At 36.6% G+C, this 20756-nt stretch overlaps 1 protein-coding gene across 1 annotated transcript in view; it reads right to left on the reverse strand.

The window, feature by feature from the left end:
* ahr (aryl hydrocarbon receptor) overlaps positions 1–20756 on the reverse strand; it is a 71046-nt gene that overhangs the window by 48608 nt on the left and 1682 nt on the right. The window contains exon 2 of the mRNA XM_008112617.2: positions 8771–8958. Coding sequence (XP_008110824.1) covers positions 8771–8958 — 188 coding nt within the window. The remainder of the gene's footprint in view (positions 1–8770; positions 8959–20756) is intronic.

The raw sequence follows: 20756 nt of genomic DNA on the forward strand, positions 1-20756 counted from the left end.
AGATCTACTCATCCCACAATTTTGCTCTTACTTGGATGCCCAAGCTTTGTTCACATCATCTGGCATCTTACACCCATGGATGGATGTCTCTGAAAAATGCCCAGAAATACCTGATGTTGAACCCGAAGTATTGAGGTGGGTAACAGGAAATGTATGACTCTGATATAATACTAGTAACTAGTATGTTTCCAGTTCCATGTGCTTGGTATGACTTACAAATGGCTACAGAACTTGGAAGTGGGTTTTCAGGTGATCAGAAGGTTTGAAGATCATCAAAGGAGAAAACTTCTTCCTGTGTCTTTAATGAATACAAAGCACACGAGAATGCTGTCTTGGCTGATTTTTTCAAAGTGCAGTCAGGAACATTTGAAAGAAAGCCATGTTTCATATTTATCAATTAAATAAATAAAATAAGAGAATAATGTTATATTTTGTCTTTGCCACTTTATTATGCTTTCACCAAAAAACAATTTCACAGGACATCAAGAAGGAAGAAAAACTAAATAATTGCTACCTCTTCTGCACGTTACTTCTAGGAAATGGTTTGTCTGAATATAGTAAAGAGAGAGGTGAATGCACTGACTGAAAGCATTCCAAGGTATTTTACAATATTTAGAAAAACCCTGTGTTATAGGCTTAGAGAAGACAGAGGCTGAATTGCTTAAGGCTATCCAAATATGCAGTGTATGAAACCAAGGCCTCCTAAGGAAACACAACATAAAACTAAAATTTCATACTGTGTCAAACTATAGCACAAACACACCTGAAGCAGTTTTTATGAAAGTACAGTAGGTTGCCTAAGTTTAAGGTAAAAGTGTATCTACAAAAGGCAAGTAGAAAAAAGAGACAGCTCACTACTTGTTCAAAACAGAAGCATTTGGGGAAAAGAAAAACCAACTCTTTTTGAACTGGCTTTTATATAAATTTTATGTAAAATTTACGGGAGTTATTTGCTGGTATATATTGCTACTTAACTGATATTAAGCCCAAGTAGATTTAATAAGATTTACTTCTGAGTATACAGATTTCGCTTTGATTTTCTGTATAGACATGTACCAGGAATGAATATGTTTTAATCTGTTTTGAGCTTCTAAGTTTATTTTAAAAAATCACGGTAAATAAATCTGTTTCTGGAGACACTATGAAAAGCCGGTCTATCATACCCTCAAAACTACAGACAAAAATATTTGTGGCAGAATTGTAAACTATTGTAAACTATTACAATTTAAAACTATTTGCTAAGTTTCTATTACTGCAATAACATGTGTATTTTCTGTCCTTTAGGAATAAAATCTATGCTATCCATTTTATGATAGCATAGATTTCTCCTGCCTCACATACAAAAAATAAAAATAAAAATCAGGCTCTTCACTGTGAAAAGAAGCAACATGGAGAAACTAATAGAATCACATTATTCTATTTGCAATACTAAAAACAAACATTACTGGGAAAAAACATGTTTTTGCCATAACTTGATGATTCAACAGACTAACTGAATTTACATGACAGGATAATGTTAAGCTCTGTTTTTACAGAGTTTATATGACTATCCTTAGCTTTAGGAAATGAAAGATAATTAAACAAAAATTAGAAATGAAATACATGTTTACAGAACGCTCCATAGAATATCAACAGAGACTTATAAAAAAGTACATTACCAGTGATCCAATATGTATAAATCTAGCTCATTTCTGAAAAGTACAATGCAACTAGAAATGCAATCTGGAACTGATCAAATAATGATATTTTTCTAGATAGGAAAGAACTATTATTTAGCTGTTGCTGAGAAGCACTGGGGAATTAAATATCTTATATATTTCTGTTTTTTGTCCTTCACATGCAAAATTTATATTCTGGCAGCTGTAAAAAACATGTTGGAAGACAGACAAATATCTAGCATGGAGGTTCAAATAAAATGGAATACACAATTAAGGGCTTTAAAGAATAACATAATTATAACATAAAACATGAAAAAGTAATGTTAAAGTATACACACTCAGCAATAGTTTATATAGTCAGCAGTTATATATAGTTTTAAGCAAATAATATTGTTTGCTAGTTTCCCCTCTTCCTTTCCCTATCTAACCAAGAACACCCCTCATAAGAAGCACTGACTATTGGAGGATGTATGCTAAAAAAAGCCCTTGTTCATGTAAGAAAGAAACACAAGTCTTCTTCCCATCACTTTAATGAATCCTTGCTGTACTGTCATTGAATTAGGCCCTTGAAAACTCTGTGTACTGCTAAAAAAGCAATGCCATAAACCCTACCATTCATGTCCATCATTCTATCTCACAAACATAAAATAAATGTCATCCTTCTATGTGTCTAGAATTCACCATTCTGGGATCCCTTCTATTCTCATATAGTCTCTGCCCTGATTTAATCATAAAGAAAATGCCTTCCAATACCTCTTCACTTTTTTTAAACAAATGTACAAATCTGACCACTAAAATATGTTAGTTTATGACTCAACAAAGGAATTTACCTGTATTTTCTCAAAGGTAACATTTATACTAATTTTGGAAGTAAAAATACATATGTGTGCTAAGATCAAATTGCATTTAGACATTAACTCGTTGTTATCTCAACTCGAGTAAATCCATGGGAAATTGGTAAGTCAGCCATTATGTCATAGTATTCATCCAATGAATCTATTCCAGTTGGGATACATACCGTATATACTCGAGTATAGGCCGACCCGAATATAAGCCGAGGCACCTAATTTTACCACAAAAAACTGGGAAAACATTGAATTCAGTATAAGCCGAGGGTGGTAAATTTCAGAAATAAAAATAGATACCAATAAAATTACATTAATTGAGGCATCAGTAGGTTAAATGTTTTTGAATATTTACATAAAGCTCAATTTTAAGATAAGACTGTCCAACTCTGATCAAATCATTATTCTCATCTTCTTCAATGTAAATGTGCTTATGTATCCTTTTAATACTAGAGTAAAATAATACATGTAATAATAATAATAAATACAGGAAAATAATACATGTAATAATAAATAGAGTAAAATAATAAATGCAATAATAATAATAATAATAATAATAAGATCAGAGTGAAATAATAAATGTATTACTACTACTAATAATAATAATAATTGAGTAAAATAAATGTAATAGTAGCAACAATAATAGAGAAAAATAATAAATGTAATAATACCAATAATAATAGAAAATAATAACAAATGTACCATATATTCTCGAGTATAAGCTGACCCAAATATAAGCCAACCAGGACCCTCACCCGAGTATAAGCCGAAGGGGGCTTTTTCAGTCTTAAAAAGAGGGCTGAAAAACTAGGCTTATACTTGAGTATATACAGTAACTGGATTTTTGACCACAGTTTGCTAGACTAAATTCTAACTGGCACAAAATGTTTCGCATTTGTGACTTCAGTACTGTATTGCTATCTAATGGAACTCTTAAATATATAGCACCTTCTTATTCAACTATGAATATGTAGATTTTTTACAGAGGTATTACCGGTAGAGGTGGAATAATTCTCCAGTAGAAGAGAAACATCAGTAAAAATGGAGAGTAATGGGGATATATAGATGCAGAGGCAAGTGGTCTTAAACTGAGATCCCATAAAGTGCGTGAGTATTAAACACGCTTTTTCCATGCTTCAGTGTCTTAACTCTTGAATATTCACAAAACGGTATACTAAAGGCATTTTTACAGTAAAAATGTACAACTGGGCAAAGAAAAATATGTATAATTGGCCCTTTGTATTGATGGGTTCTGCTTTAGCCTACCAACATTTCATAAATCTGCTCAATTCAACTGTTCCGTAAGCATTCATAATTACTTATTCTATGATTCTACTTATTATCCCAATACCAATAACAGATTACAAACCGCATCTGATCAGTCCATAAAACAGATTTTCAAATTTTACATTTTTATAACAGGATTTTCTGAATAAGTCTCTTGTGTCAGACTTAGTAATTTCCTAACTGGGTTTTTCAAACTTGGAAATACGCAAGTGTTATCTTTGAGAGGGAAAATCTATTGTTACAGCAAAACCTTGGGTTTCCTTTCAAATGTGATCATATGACTGCAGGTTTATATTTTACTTTCCTCAGGAATCCACACACCCCTCATTTGTATCCTGTTATTCATTTTGCATTTCCCTTTACTTCAGAAAACTGTTAACAAGAGCCCCCTAACTAAATCCGCAATGTGAATCACAATACTCAAGACTATATTTAGCAAATATTTTAGAACTCAACACAATGTGTATGCTTTCACTAGGCCTTATGTACAAGAAGGATCTGCTTGACTGACAAAATTATCTTTTCCTTTCCTCTTACTTATCCGTCTGTTTACTCTCTTATGCAACATTATGATTAGCTGGTGAAGGGGAGGAAAACAAGTAAAAGAGGCAGGTACATGGCTGTCAGCCCAGTGCACACCTTCTTAACCTTACTGGTTGCCTCTGGGGGAAAAAAACTGTCACTGCACTGCAGGCTACAGAAGCAAAGTATGCTGGAAACGGTTGGAGTCACATCTGCGTGGGCTGGGAGCAGCCAGCGACACACCACACAGTTCTGGCTTTGTTCTGGTGCCTGAAGCGTGGGAAGTCAGTTCACAGGCATTCCTAAAGCAGTCGATTTTTGTTTGCCCATTGTAAGCACTGTGGAATTTATGAAGCAGGTATGTGAAGTGCATGTTGAGACTTCCTGGCTTGACATGTTATGAATTAAAAATAGCAAAATTTTAATTCTCCCCTATACTTCCAAAGATTTCTTTTCCTTCAAAGTTAGTTCTGGTGCATACTGAAAAAGTGTCGCAGATGTGTTAGTAAATATTTTGAGATGTCTGTTATTTCAATGTTAAGCCACTTGGTTACTCTGTGCAGAACTGTACAAGGTATTTAAAAAAGATGAATTGATTTGAAATTGCTATATCTCAGAAATCAAAAATTGCCCATGAATGAAACTCTGGGGCACAGAGTTTTAAATGATTACCACTAGATGCCTCTCCCAGCGCACAAACAGGCCCTAGTCTCAGCCAATCAAAATATGGCGACCCAGTAAGATTAGGTCTAATGAGATAGTCTCCATTTGTGGGGTTATTTGTTAGATCAAACAGTTACTAAATCTGATAACTCGATAACTCATTAAATGGTTTGCAACTTTTTGTGTTATTGTAACATGTTGTCATGTTGTCAATGAGATATACTGCTTTGAAATTGGGTCCATCATTTTGAAACTACAGTAGAGTCTCACTAATCCAAGCCTCGCTTATCCAAGCCTCTGGATAATCCAAGCCATTTTTGTAGTCAATGTTTCCAATATATCGTGATATTTTGGTGCTAAATTCATAAATACAGTAATTACAACATAACATTACTGCATATTGAACTACTTTTTCTGTCAAATTTGTTGTATAACATGAAGTTTTGGTGCTTAATTTGTAAAATCATAACCTAATTTGATGTTTAATAGGCTTTTCCTTGATCAGTCTTTATAATCCAAGATATTCGCTTATCCAAGCTTCTGCCGGCCCGTTTAGCTTGGATTAGTGAGACTCTACTGTACCTGTATTTTGCCTATGTTTGAAGCACAGATTCAGCTTTCTATTAAGCATTTAGAGCAGGGAGGGTGAAATCAGTAATGGAGACCACTGATCTCTTCCCCTGAACAGCCGGACTTTCTTGGAAGCTTGTTTTCACCAGTAGCTTTCCTCTAAATCCAGGTTCCACACTATTGTCTGTAAAGAACAAACAAATTTGGATCTCGACTAGGTAGAGAAGCATGTAGTAAAAGATGCATAGTGGCAGGAAGGGTGGATTAGAAAGAGCTGCTGACTGTAGCATTTTAAGTTATCCCGTGCTAGTCATACATTTCAAGCCTAGGCTTCAAAAGTGGAATTCACAGTTACAAGAGTAAAGATGCAAGGTATTACCTTTTTCCTTGCTGGTGTAAACAAGATATAAATGCAAATCACCAGAGTTAAACTTGAATAATGTCCCCTTTTTCTTTAGATATGGCTTCCTTTCTATTATTATGTTTGATCAAGGACAATGTTTAACTGTGCCCTTTTTTCTCAATATAGGTCATATTTCTTTCATGAAAAAGCTTGAGTTAGCTAGAAATGATTTACTACATTTTCAAACCAGTTTACAGAATTATGTGGAAGATTAATATACACATTATATAATGATCTGAAAGTAACAGTATAGAAAAATTCTTATCCCAAATTTATTCTGTGTAATTTTTAAAGCTGCAATTTTTTTTAAAAAAAACTAACCCTATAGTTATTTAACAAGATTTTAAACATCAATTTGAAGATCTTGGCAGGTCCTAGCAACCCGAAAGATAGTTGCATCTATCAAGTAGGAAATAAGGTACCACTTATAAAAGTGGGGAGGCAAGTTTAACTAATTTACAACTTGGAATGAGGAAGTGCCATCAGAGTGGATGATGAAGCAGCTGCTCCCCCCTGTGGCCAGAATCGAACATCCCCTCAGGAGAAGGTTAAATTGCCTCTGCGTCTGTCTGTCTCGGTCTCTGTTTGATGTGTTTATGGGCATTGAATGTTTGCCCTATGTGTGTATAATGTAATCCGCCCTGAGTCCCCTTTGGGGTGAGAAGGGCAGAATATAAATACTGTAAATAATAATAATAAATAACAGCTGACTGAAAAGATTTCTATTAAAAAAAACAAGCCTGAAGAAATAGTAGACTGCTAAAGCACTCTAGAAGCTAAGATATGGAGCAATGATTCAAACCAAAAGAAGAGATTTTACCTAAACATTAGGAATAATGTCCTAACAGTAAGAGTTGTTTGGAAGGAGAATACGCTGCCTCAGTATATGGCAGAATCTTCTTTGGAGGTTTTTAAACAAAGGCTGGTTGGCCATCTTTTGTGAGTGATTTGACTGTGCATTCTGAATTGGCGAGGGTTAGGCTACATCAGTAGTTCTCAACCTGTAGGTCCCCAGGTGTTTTGGCCTACAACTCCCAGAAATCCCAGCCAGTTTATCAGCTGTTAGGATTTCTGGGAGTTGAAGGCCAAAACATCTGAGGACCCACAGGACATGATAGACTCTTCCAATTCTATGATCAGCTACACTTCTTACTAATTTGTTTCAAAGCACTGATTTATTCTTTAAAGGCTTCAACATTTCAGGATAAGTACCTCATGAATAAAATCTCCTCAAAATAAACATGCTACAAAATTGTCACTTTTCTGGGGTACTCCTTCAGCTGGATGTGCTGCAGGAAGGCATCAGACCGTCTGGGTCACGCTATTCCAAATCTCAAAAGGTCACCCATGATATATGTAACTGGAATATGTTTTTAAAATACAAAGTGTCTGAATCTTTACAATTTCATTTGGATACAGAACTGAAACTGTAAAGGTAATTTTTGGACATTCTTTATGTTTCTGCTGCTTGAAGGCTTCCTACAAATTTAGGGATTACAGAAATGTTTCTAGTCTAATCCAATGGCAAGTCTCAATGAGAACATGTCCAATGAATCAGTGGGGTTTACATAACAGTTAGCCCACCATTCAGCAACTAATAAAGTGGCTGTACCCTAGCTGGGAATAGCAACTTTAGATTCAGACCTTTTTTGAAGAAAAATTAAAAACTGACTTGATTATTATTAGATAAGGAGGAATAAAAATGGTAGAGAATCAAATAATTAAATGTGTTATTGAATTATATTTATATCACAGGACTTAACAGAAGCATAATGTTTTTTGCTGTTCTGAAGGTGGTTGTAATGGACAAAGTCTGTTGCAAAGTGAAATAAAACTATTTGCTTTGGTTAGAAACTACAAACTTTCATTGGCTCATAAATTAAAAAAAAAGGGGGAATTTAAAAGGGCTATTAGAATTGTCTCAAATTATAATTAGGTATTAAGCTGCATATCTAGAAATCCTCATGCCAGTACAGGGACACTGACAACAGCATTCAATTCTCAAGTAAAACACTGTAATTTACAATTCCATTTTTTAACTGCTTCTTTACAGGAGAACACACATGCATGCAGACTTTGTAAAACAATGACTGGGAATGTGAGAGGTGTGCTTCCTTCACGATTTGCTAGCTCAAAAAAAGCCACCACTATTTGTACAACTGAACACATCTAAATGTTCTTGTTACATGTCGAAAATAAACTGGGCCTTGTAGTTGTAAAATTAAAGCCTATAGTTCTAACTTTTTGCAAGCTACTCCATGTGGCAGTATATGTATGAACGTGTCATAATATTGCTAAGAGCTGCTGCCTAACCCAACTAAACTCTACAAGTGACCTCAGAAAACAAAAACCAAAACCATTTTGAGAGTCTTCAAAGACCACTCGTGATAATTCAGACCACTCATGACGAATATGACTCATCTTCCAGGATATTTGCTTTTACTTGTTGTTTCAATATATTTGCTTTCAAACAGAGAAGTACAAGACTGATCTTAACAGAATACAGTAGACTCTCAGTTATCCAGCATCCATTGGATTGGTAAATGGCAGATAAATGCAGTTTCTGGTTACTTGAGAGTTAATATTAAAATAGGCCTAATACTATGCCCCATGCCACACCATACCTTGACTTGATATTAATATTGAAATAAAGTAATTAAAAGCAAGTTAAGACAAACTTAATTTAGCAGTATTACTATATTATAAAAATAGTTTTATTTGTTTTAAAGTATTATTTCTTCAATTTTTCTACCAGTTGCTTGAGAGTGAGAGTCTACTGTACTTATAATTATTAGTCAAGAAAATCAACTCAAATTTCTTACCATCGAAGAAACTTTTGGCTCTCAGGTAACTAACACTGAGCCTAAGCACAGACAGTTTATCAAGCTTGGCAATAACTTCCTGAGGAAATGGCAGAAGACAAGCCAGGCGATCCAGCTCAGCATTCAATCGGTCTCTGTGCCTCTTTGATGGATTAGACTTGATTCCTTCAGGAGGTGAAGGCTTCACTCTGTCACGATAACAGAACATAGTGTTAGATCATTTTTAAAATAATTAAGCAACCCTTTGAATTGATAAAACAACTGAATAATTCTGCTCAATAAATTATCTAACAGGACCAACACAAAATAATGTATACATTTCCTTAGTGGTTCTATTACTTCAAACGAAAGTGGGGAGAGTGGAGAAAGAGCTGGAGGCTGTTCTAAGTTGTGGGTTTTAAATATTTAATAATAGTAATTTCAAAGTTCAAAAAGGAAAATATATATGGTAAAGGTCAGACCAATTCACAAAAATGGCACACTGCCAATACTCAATAAATAAACCAATAGCAGCCATAAAATGATCAACTGTTGAAAGCTAATCAAATATTAAAATTCAAGGAGAATAAACACATATTGAAATGGAATTGAAAGATACTAACATAGATATCAAGCAATTCTCCCTTGGGCATCAATAACTGGAAAGCCACAACCAAGAAGGCCCTCTCTCAAATGCTACTCAACACAACTGAAATAGCAGGGAACGAGGAAACTGCTGGAAACTCCATCATAGAGGTCACAACACATTACAAATTGTCATTGGGTAACTGGATTCCTGTGAAGTTCTTGCGTCTTACATCACAAGACAGACTTTTTTTATATGTAATTGGATGACTATATCCTCAGAACTACAAAAGAAGAGAAGCCTATGAAATAGAGAACTGTAAATAGCTATGTTTTAAACAGGACACTGATAGCAGTGTTGCTACACGGGCTGGGTTGCAGAACTAGTGGACTGAACTGTTCCTTGCTTACTGGGAAGCACACATGCCATGTGTCCACTTAACTACAGATAATCACAAATTACCTAATTCTTGTCCCCAACCCCTGGATCAGATACTCCAGGTTCAGACAAAAGGCTACCAAGAAAGCCTTTTGGAAACAGCCATTTTTTAACATGCCTAATTGAACTCACTTGGCAGAATCAAGCAAGTTTCCACAGAATTAATGGTATCATGAAGAAGGCCTACTCAATAATGGAATGCAAATATATACCAGAAAGTTAGCAAATTAGTGTCAAGCCAACCGAAAATGATGACACTTAGTAAAAATGCAAGTTGAAATAAAGATACAATATTCCTTTAATACCCTTTGTTGTAGGCATCATATTTGAATATTCCATCTAACCTCCACTACGACTCCCTTTATTCTTCACTACGTTTTAGATAAGGAAATTTAACAATAATGCAAATACAGATAAGGCCATATCTGCAATTTGTTTATTATCAATAAACAATGCAAAATTTCCCTATTTTCTTGACCTGCAGTTAGTCATTAAAATTAAAAACTACAAAAGCTAGCTATGTATTGTGTGTACACCTACTAATATTTCTGTAAAATATTTTAATTTGAAGAAGGACTTTGATTTAAAACAGGGGGATTTAACAAGCTTCATTTCAAACAATCATTCTCAGGTACATTAATTAACCTATATTATACTAGAAATGCATTGAGTTTATCATTTTGACTCTTTAAATAATATTTTTAGAGACATACTAGGACTACATAGATTTTCATATTTTCAAATTTGCATTAAAGAAATGTGCCTTGTGATGGCTGTGAACACTTTTAAAAATATGGAATTACAGTAGAGTCTCACTTCTCCAACATAAACGGGCTGGCAGAACGTTGGATAAGCGAATATGTTGGATAATAAGGAGGGATTAAGGAAAAGCCTATTAAACATCAAATTAGGTTATGATATTACAAATTAAGCACCAAAACATCGTGTTATACAACACATTTGACAGAAAAAGTAGTTCAATACGCAGTAATGCTATATAGTAATTACTGTATTTACGAATTTAGCACCAAAATATCATGATATATTGAACACATTGACTACAAAAATGCGTTGGATAATCCAGAACATTGGATAAGCAAGTGTTGGATAAGTGAGACTCTACTGTATGTGTAAATCTAACAATTTTGATCTTGCTGTCATGAATGCTTTAGGTGAGTCATAGTAAAAACTTTTCCACATCACCTTTGAGATAATCCTTTACATCAAAGTCAAAAAAAGTTACTGATAATTATCAACTACACAAGAACCCGAATGATTGATTATGAAGGACTGCGTACCCATAGCGTTTAGGTGAATTACGCAAACAACACAAATGACAGGAACAAAATCTCTTATTATACAGAAAACTTGACAGGAACTGGCCAAAGCAGAGAAAAGCTGATACGAACTATGGAAACCACATTCTTAATAAAGAGCTGGAACAGTAGCATTAATTTGAGACACACTAGATTTTTCAGTTTTCCCAAACATAAAATTATGGTTTGAAATTTAAATTTGAACTTTTCTATATTACTAAAATAGATCTTCTTTACATTATTCCAAGCTGATGTACTACTACTGAACTGCAGGAAAGACTTCACTGAAACATATTCAAGCCATTCAACTTCAATAATAATTTTGTAATCTTTTTTTTGCAAGGTTTGACCTTCCTTCTCCTCAAAAGCTTATGTCAAAATGGCTACCACAATGCAAAATAATACTCAGAATATTTCGATAACTCTATTTTAAATTTTCAAGATCTAAGGCCAGTTATTCCTCTAATAACACAGGTAAATGAGAGGTGGGTTTTGTCTGAAAGCCTGCACCAAATTTCCAAGAAAAGAAAAAGAAAAATGACAGCCATCATAGCGAATTTCAAATTCCTCAGGCCCAAAAAAGGCATTATGCATCTTTTATCTATTCAGCTGTCAATTGCACTATCCATTAGACCAGGGGTCCCCAAACTTTTTAAACAGGGAGCCAGTTCACGATCCTTCGGGCGTTGGAGGGCCGGACTATAGTTGGCCACCGAGCAATAATAATAATAATAATAATCATAATAATAATAATAATAATAATTAATAACAACAATAACAACAACAACAATAATAAAGAGAGTTGGAAGAAATCTTTGGGCCATTGAGTCCAATCCCCTTCTGCCTTTGTGCACCAAAAGCACAAGCAAAGCACCCCTGACAGATGGCCACCCAGTCTCAATGTTTAATAATAATAATAATAATAATAATAATAATAATAATAATAATAATAATAATATAGGGTTTTGGAACACAATACTCCTGACCTCACAATCATGTTAAAAAACAAAGTATGGATTGTTGATGTTGCAATCCCAGGGGACAGCAGGATTGAGGAGAAACAACTGGAAAAGCTGAGACAATATGAGGATTTAAAGATCGAATTACAAAGACTCTGGCACAAGCCAGTCAAGGTGGTCCCAGTGGTGATCAGCACACTGGGTGCAGTGCCTAAAGGCCTTGGCCTGCACTTAAACACAATCGGCGCTGACAAAATTACTACCTGCCAGCTGCAGAAGGCCACCTTACGGGGATCTGCACGCATTATTCACTGATACATCACACAGTCCTAGACACTTGGGAAGTGTCTGGCATGTGATCCAGTACAACAGCCAGCAGAATGTCTGTGTGGACTCATCTTGTTGTGTTTCAAATAATAATAATAATAATGGTTGTAAGAGAAGAAGAGACCCCTTGGGTCATTTAGCCCAACCCCCTTCTGTCAGTGTGCCATGGGGGCCGGATAATTGGCTTCGATGGGCCGCATGTGGCCCCCGGGCCTTAGTTTGGGGACCCCTGCATTAGACTATCACATCTATATATATATAAAAGGGTAATGAAATTTCGGCCTAGGACAAAACAACAAAACTACACATCCCAGAAACACTAAACTTGGCAGCACAACCCCTCATCCATGCCTCTACGTTCATACAACAAAAAGAAAAGAAAAATAAAGTCCTAATTAGAGGGAGAGGAATAATTGTTTTTATCCAATTGCTGCCAGTTAGAAGGCTAAGCTCCGCCCACTTGGTCTCCCAGCAACCCACTCAGCCCAGGGGACAGGCAGAGTTAGGCCTCACTTAGGCCTCTTCCACACTGCCTATAAAATACAGACTATCTGATTTTAACTGGATTATATGGCAGTGTAGACTTAAGGCCCTTCACCACAGCTATATAACCCATTTATAATGGACTTAATGTAAGGTAAAACCTTTACCCTTTACCTTAACTACCACCAGTTCCTCAATATTTTATTTCCCATACCACCATACTTCGCCACAGCAACACGTGCCCGGGCACAGCTAGTACTTAATATATATATCATTCCACACAGCTGGGATATTTTATCTAGCAACTGCAAAAAGAGTACATAACAGTATCATTTCCCACATTCTCAGCTGAATACATAGAGATTTAAACTGTGTTCTATAGAGAATTTTAATATAGGAGCAGGCAGCAAATAGTTTGAGGACCAGCAAAAAAATAAGCCAGCTGTAATACCATCTAACCCCCATTTAGAAAGGCCCCAGTCTTTGCATCACATACAAGCAGACTCTATTGCTCTAACAGGTATTATCCCATTCTTTCTAAGATTTCTTGAAGAGTTTGTTCCAACATACAATATTGTATTTTGTCACTTAAGAGTGTAGAAGTCTATGACCTTCTTAGATGACACAAGGACATAGGGAAGCACAGAACACCTGGTTAACCATCTAAACCTACAACAAATCTGGGGATCTTTTTCTGGTTCATTAAGAGAATATCCAGAGAAGTTAAAGTATCTATGTTCTCACAAAAAGATAAACAAAGTATGGAGCAAAGTAGTGTAATTTGTTCAGTTGCTCCTGGTACAAGTAAGAAAGATTTGGCAATGTGCACAAATATGATCATAACTAAAATAGCAGGATCCCTATCCATGTTATAGAGGATTGGTTTTCAATTTGTATGTATGTATGTATGTATGTGCTCTATATATATATATATATATATATATATATATATATATATATATATATATAATAGAAGATTTTTCAAATGACCAAAATTGCTTTTATTTTCAGCTGCCATCAAAAACATGGAGGATTTGAACTCACTACCCCTATTAATGCTGCCACCAATATTCTATTCAGGAGCTTCCTTTGTAATTAGGATATTTACAGAGAGTCACACGAGACAATTTTTGTGAGAAAAACAAGAAGCTGTTGTTTATTTGTGTTTGAGCAGTAAAGAAGAGTAGCAGTTTCAGTAACAGTAAAAATGCATAGTGGTTTCAATAACAAGTTAGGCCTTTCTGTTATAAAGAATGATTTTATAACTTAGATTCTGTGTGAATATGTTCCTTCACCAAGGAAACACAAACTGGAAAACTTAAACTTTTAAATCTTTTTACTATATTCCTCAAAGAGATTTTCTTTTCAAAGCACAGTTACCAAAACTATATCTCTATCTTCACATTTCAAACTCCAGCCCCCAACTGAAAAAAGAATTCTTTGGCTGCCTAGCTCCAACTGTCACTTTGGCTCCGCCCATCTCTTGTTGTTAAGCAACATCTCATTTGCATCAGCCAATCAAGCAGCACTTACAATAATGGCTGCCTGATTGCTCCTCCTCCTTGCACTGCAGGGCATTTGCAAGCAAGGCCTGCAAAATGGCCGCACACCAGCCATGCAAGGCAGGCCACTCATCAACCCTGTAAGGTAGGCAAGATCTGTTACACATGTCATCTATACAATCTATTCAGTGTTTACATGTGACAGTCTATTATGCACAGGTTAAGAAAAGTATTCTAAAATTAAAAGAGTGGATATTCATTCACATATGAATGAAATTATACTATATTCACACTGCTACTGTTCATGTGGCTTTCAGATAACTGAAACTGCATTTCTTTTTTTCAAAAAATCTACCATTAGCATAGTATGGCTATGGAAGATGCTGTCGATCTCAGGTTTCAAAAGTCCAAGTTTACTAAATAAACAATGGGTGACACATTTTCACATTTATGTACTGGTTTAGAAAGAATAACTTTTAGTCCATTATCTATCACCGCTCAATTATGTCTTAAAATAATTAATGAGTGCAATCCAGAATATCTTTATTCACACATACACTGAAGTGAAGAAGGAATCATGTAACACTTCCCTCTGCTAAGAATTCATGAGTATTGAAAATGACAATCTGGGAAATACAAAAACGTGTTAGAACAGGAATTTCCATAACCATGTTGCAACCAGGTTCATTAAAACATGGAAAGGAAGGGAAAATGACAACAATATTCCTGGCCTTCAGATTCTAATGCATAACCCAATTCAATGTTATATTAAACCCATTCTCAGTTAGCGGTCGGATATGTAGCCAATGAATCTTCAAACAAGTGTTTTCAAGCTAGTGAACTGTATCAGCATGTCAGTAAAGCAATGGTACCAGCACAAGTAGTTTATTTTGTCACCTACCGAAGTGGTGATCCCTGGACTGATGCTGGTTCTAAGCAAGGCATGGGCAAACTAAGGCCTGGGGGCTGAATGCGGTCTTCTGGGTGTTTCCCTCAGGCCCTCCTCATTTTCTCTGTCCTCTTAGTATAAGGACATGGTAGTCTGACACATCCTTATGGCAAAAAGACAGGGGAGTAAGGCACGCAGCAGCTGAGAGCCCTCTGGAGAACGCTCAGTCATCACATGTCTCATCCTCCTACTGGCATAAAGACAGTGCAAGCAGCCTTGTCCATATGCCAGGAGAACAGCTCGAGGATGGCACACGATGACTGAGAGCCCTCTGGAGCACTCTCAGACGCCGCCTGTCTCGTCCTCCCTCCCGGCATAATGCCAAGAGGACAGCCCGAGGATCAGGGGAGGAGGACTGGGGCAGTTGCTGCATGTCCCACCTTCCTCCTGGCATAAGGATATGGTGAGCAGACCTGATCTTATGCCATGCCGGGAGGACAATCTGAGGATAACCCGGACCCTGCTCTGCCCAATCCTGGCCCTGCCTTCTCCTGGGCCCTCCCCCTCCCAGGCCTGCTCTGCCTAGCATGTGCCCAGCTGTCCTCCTTCCCGGTCTGGCCCGGCCCTTCTGGCCGGACCCACAATGCGGCCCCAAAGCAAAAAAGTTTGCCCATGCCTGTTCTATGCCATAAATTGTTGGGCCTTGGAAAAAAAGAAATGCAATGGGTTCAAATACGGGTTGCTATTTTGCAGGCTGTATGGCCATGTTCCAGAAGCATTCTTTACTGATGTTTCACCCACATCTATGGCAGGCATCCTCAGAGGTTGTGAGGTTGTTGGAAACTAGGCAAGTGGGGTTTACATATCTATGGAATGTCCAGGGTGGGAGAAAGAACTCTTGTCTGTTTGAGGCAAATGTGAATGTTGCAATTGGCCTTGATTAGCACTGAATGGCCTTGCAGCTTCAAAGCCTGGCTGCTTCTGGCCTGGGGAAATAGTTTGTTGGGAGGTGTTAGCTGGCCCTGATTGTTTATTGTCTGGAATTTACCTGTTTTGCTCTTTATTTACTGTCCTGACTTTAAAGTTTTTTTTTAATACTGGTAGCCAGATTTTGTTCATTTTCCAATATGGCTGGATCCTTCCATCAAATAGCCTTTGTAGCACTTATCTAAATGACATGTTGTCCATCAGAACTGTGGCAATAGTCACAAGTTCCATGTCAGTCTTAGGTTGGAAAGGGCTAGGGGGTGTATATTTATTAGACAGAAGAACCAAATACTTGTATTTGTTTGCCAGGAATACAGTTATAGTAGCTGCAGCTATACACCACGGCTTATACCCTAACGATACTACCCTTTGGAACAAAAAATTGCTGGTGACAGTAATGCTGTCCCATGCCTGAAAATTCAAACTCAAGTTCAAGATTGGTGAACTCCAATTCTATTTCACATTGTTAACAGAAGCATGAAACCACTTTAAAATGTGGTTTTCCTGTCAGACACTCTGCATCCTGAATTAATACCCTGTAACTCTGAATCACATACAGGTACCATATTGGTTGCAGTTATAACAGTATATCCTAGAACAGTGGTTCTCAAGCTGAGGTCCCCAGATGTTTTTGGCCTTCAGCTCCCAGAAATCCTAACATCTGGTAAACTGGCTGGGACTTCTGGGAGTTGTAGGTCAAAAACATCTGGGGACCTCAGCTTGAGAACCACTGTCCTAGAACATACACAATGTGAAAGAATTCCTTGACAAGTGAGAAATATCAGATAAGAATGCACTTCTTCTCCTAAGTAAAATATACCACTACCACTTTTATCCCTATCAACAGGGACAAAAACAAAACAACATCTTACAGTACTTTTCCATTATGTTGCACTAACTAGCGTAATAATCCAAAATATTTACTTATTATAAGAGGTATTTGAGGCCCTATCTACACTGCCATATAAAATCCAGATTATTTGCTTTGAACTGGATTATATTAGTCTACACTGTCATATAATCCAGTTCAAAACAGATAATCTGGATTTTATATGGCAGTGTAGATGGGGCCTGAGAGAGAGTGACCTGTCCAAAGCCACCCATTGCATTTCCATGATGAAACCAGCATTCAAACCCTGGTCTCCCAGTGTGCTAGCTCAACACACAAACCACTACACTACAGCGGCTTTCTTCAATGCCAGTTATATCCAAACATTGCAAAACATGTTTACTCAGAATAAGTCAAACTTAGTTCAACTGGGCTAAGCATTTGAAGAGGTGCATGCACCCTACGATGTCTATACTATACAAACAGCTCAATTAGCAGCCTCCAAAATGTTTGCTAAATCTAAATTTACAGCAGTAAATACATACCTTAATAAGGGTACATTTTTATCATACTGTACATTAGAATGCACTGGTCTCCCTTCAAAAACAGCTTCATAATCCCCGCTCCCAAGAACATTTCTGTATCCTTTCTGTGATAAAAGAGGATCATTTGTTTCATACACCCTTGAAAGAACAAATAATTCAGAGAAGCAACATATAAAGTAATATAAGTCTCCCATAGCATACACAAAGAAATATTTTATCTAAAGATCAACAGTACTTCATCCAAATAACAGCATTTTTTCAGTGTATTTATCACTGGTACATATAGTAGTGATCATATATTAAAATACAGACATAGGCATAAATGTCCCATCAAGTTTAACCTACAAACAGGTAGATTTTTGCTGCAACTCTTCCATAAATCAGCTTCATATAACAAATTCAGTACTCTATCAATGCCTAATGGCTTGACTTAGCTGTGAATCATTTTAGCAGATTACCGGTTATATGAACTCTCTTCCATATGAAGTTTCACAGCAAACTTAAATTGTACATTTTCAATGACTTCATACTTCTCACACAAAAATACTGAAACCTACTGGTTGCATTTCACCACACCAACATTTATTTTAGGCCTCTCTAACAGAGCTAAAAGCTGGGAGAGACAAGTTTAAGACTATCTAGGAATTATTGCTATTTACAAACATATTTGAGCACCAGTAGTCCATTTCTGTTTACGAGACCCAGTGTTACTTAATCATAAGTATTGCATAACCAAAAATTATCACCTCTAAAGTAAACATGGCTATTCTTTTTATGGGTGTGTGTCACTCTTGTAGAGAGCTCAGAAAGCAGTGTATTATACACCTAGGACTACTTAATAACAGCTTTCATGTAACATGAAGTCAGATACCTAAGTATTCTGATCCAATTGTCTTGAACAATTATTTAAAGCACATAGCCGATAAAAAGATAAGCATTCCACATGTTCATGTTATAGACAAGACATGAAGCATGATAACTATCCCCCCTTCTACTTTGAAGATAGTAGGCTTTGCCAAATTATACAATTCAGTGTGCACCAACAGTTTCTACAGATTTTCTCACACATTTATCTGGCTTTCAATTTGCACAGGGTCACTTGAAATTAAAAGACACTACCACCACAAATTATAGTCCATGGACAACTATAAGCATAAAGGCAAAAAAAAAAACCCTGTGAAACTGCAAACTCTGCACAGATCCCAAACCATTACACTTAATCTCAGATTCTTTTGGGAAATGCCACCAAGCTCAATACAGTTACTTTGTGTTGAGGAATAAATATTTCATCAGCAGTGCTACTTGAACAGTATACATATTAGCAAAAAGTGGTACTTACACCAACCTAAGGGAAGCTGTTAAAAATTAATCTTTACTCCATTTGAAATACCTAGGAATAATCTTCATACCTCAAAATAACCCACTACATAATCAAAATACATACATTCATGAAAATGATTTTGAATTTGCAGATAACCATTTTGTTTGAGTACTTAAATCTGCCTCTCCACAACACAATGCAATATATTTTAAAAACATATAGCTTTGAAAATCGTGGAATCTGAGAACATACATAATGCTTTAACATTTTAAAATTTTAGCCTGAAAAATTACCAAGTGTTAAGACAGTGTTTTGAAAGCAAAGAAACAACCTTCCACATTTAGCTCCCCCGCTTCCTTTTAAGTTATTTTATCTACATCACAGTTCTGATTTCATCACTTGTGAATGCTGTGAATATAAACTGCTTCTCAGAGACATTTTCCACCCAACGGTGTTTTGGCCTACAATCCTTTTTTAAGATGGAGAGAGAAAAATTTTGAGTATGTGCAGCATAAAATCAAGCCTCGTACATTTTGATGCTACAGGCTGAATGTTAATCCACAACCAGGGACTAACCCACTGCAGTGGCAGAAGCCAGGCAGCACAACGTGGCTTTCTGCACATAGACACAAACAGCATGCGCTACTAGCAATCCCTGTTAGAAAACACAAGGCAGGCCCACGGCCAAGGAAGCCAGAAACTAACCAACTGCTGCAGACTTTCAATTTTTCTTTTTACATTTATTCTGTGCACACTGGCAGGGAATGATCACCTTAAATACCTGTCATTCTTTGCCAGGGTGCCAACTTAACACTGATTTAAAGACTGAAGACATTCCTTCATCTCCTCCCACCTCACAGCCCTTGTTCTGACTTTAATCAGCCGCTTGACTTTAACTGGGTCATCGGAGCTTGATAAAAATAGGGCCCTGAATCAAGGCTTAATTTGTGCTATGTCTCAGCCCAGAAATCTGTTCTCATCCTAAGGCTGTAGTCCTGAAATATAGGTTGCTGGGGAGGAGAAAGTCCTCTGTTCACATACAGAAGACATTTGCTTGCCATTCAGGAATTCAGCTTCTCCACCCCATAACTGGAAAGAAGTACCCAACCGTTTCAAAAAACCCTTAAGGCAATGTTTTCCAAATCAAGCAGTCTTGTTCTTTAAAAAAAAGAGATGAAATATTATCTACTGCTCTGAAGTAAGTCATAAAAATAACAAAATTTTAGCGTTCAAGCTGAAAACAAGAGGCTCTTTTGACGCTCCCCATGGATTATTGACAAAGAGCCAGGAAGTCACTAGAAGCGGCTCTACGGCAGTAAGGGGAGGGAGGGGTGACACAGATTGCGCAAAGGGCCACCTCGGGCCACCAAAACCCTTTGGACAGGTAGGCTTTTTCAGCTCAGCAGACCTTGCTGGAAAACGAAGAGAGAGAGATGCACGTATATTATGTCAGATGTCAGGGGGCAACATTTCCACCAGCAAATTGAAGAGAGAGGCCTTTGAGCCAGGGCTGCCAGAAAAATAAACAACCATCACAAGACAAAAACTTTAGTTGGGAAAGAGAATACATATGTGTGTCTTTTATTTTTAGAGAATACACACACATATATAGGTGTTTTCCAAAGAGCTACTGAAATTCTGAAGGCGATTGTAAGAGTTTATTAACTGCAAAGTATAATAAAAGCTGGTAATATAAAGAGCAAGGAAATATAAAAAGGGACTCAAAGTTCACCAGGTTATGTTGATAAAGCCAAAAGTACCAAAAGACCCTTCAAAGGAAGCCTCTAATACAATTTCCACAATATATACAGGAACAGTGTACATA

Source organism: Anolis carolinensis, chromosome 6 (genome assembly GCF_035594765.1).
Source record: "Anolis carolinensis isolate JA03-04 chromosome 6, rAnoCar3.1.pri, whole genome shotgun sequence".
Classification (NCBI taxonomy): Eukaryota; Metazoa; Chordata; class Lepidosauria; order Squamata; family Dactyloidae; genus Anolis; species Anolis carolinensis.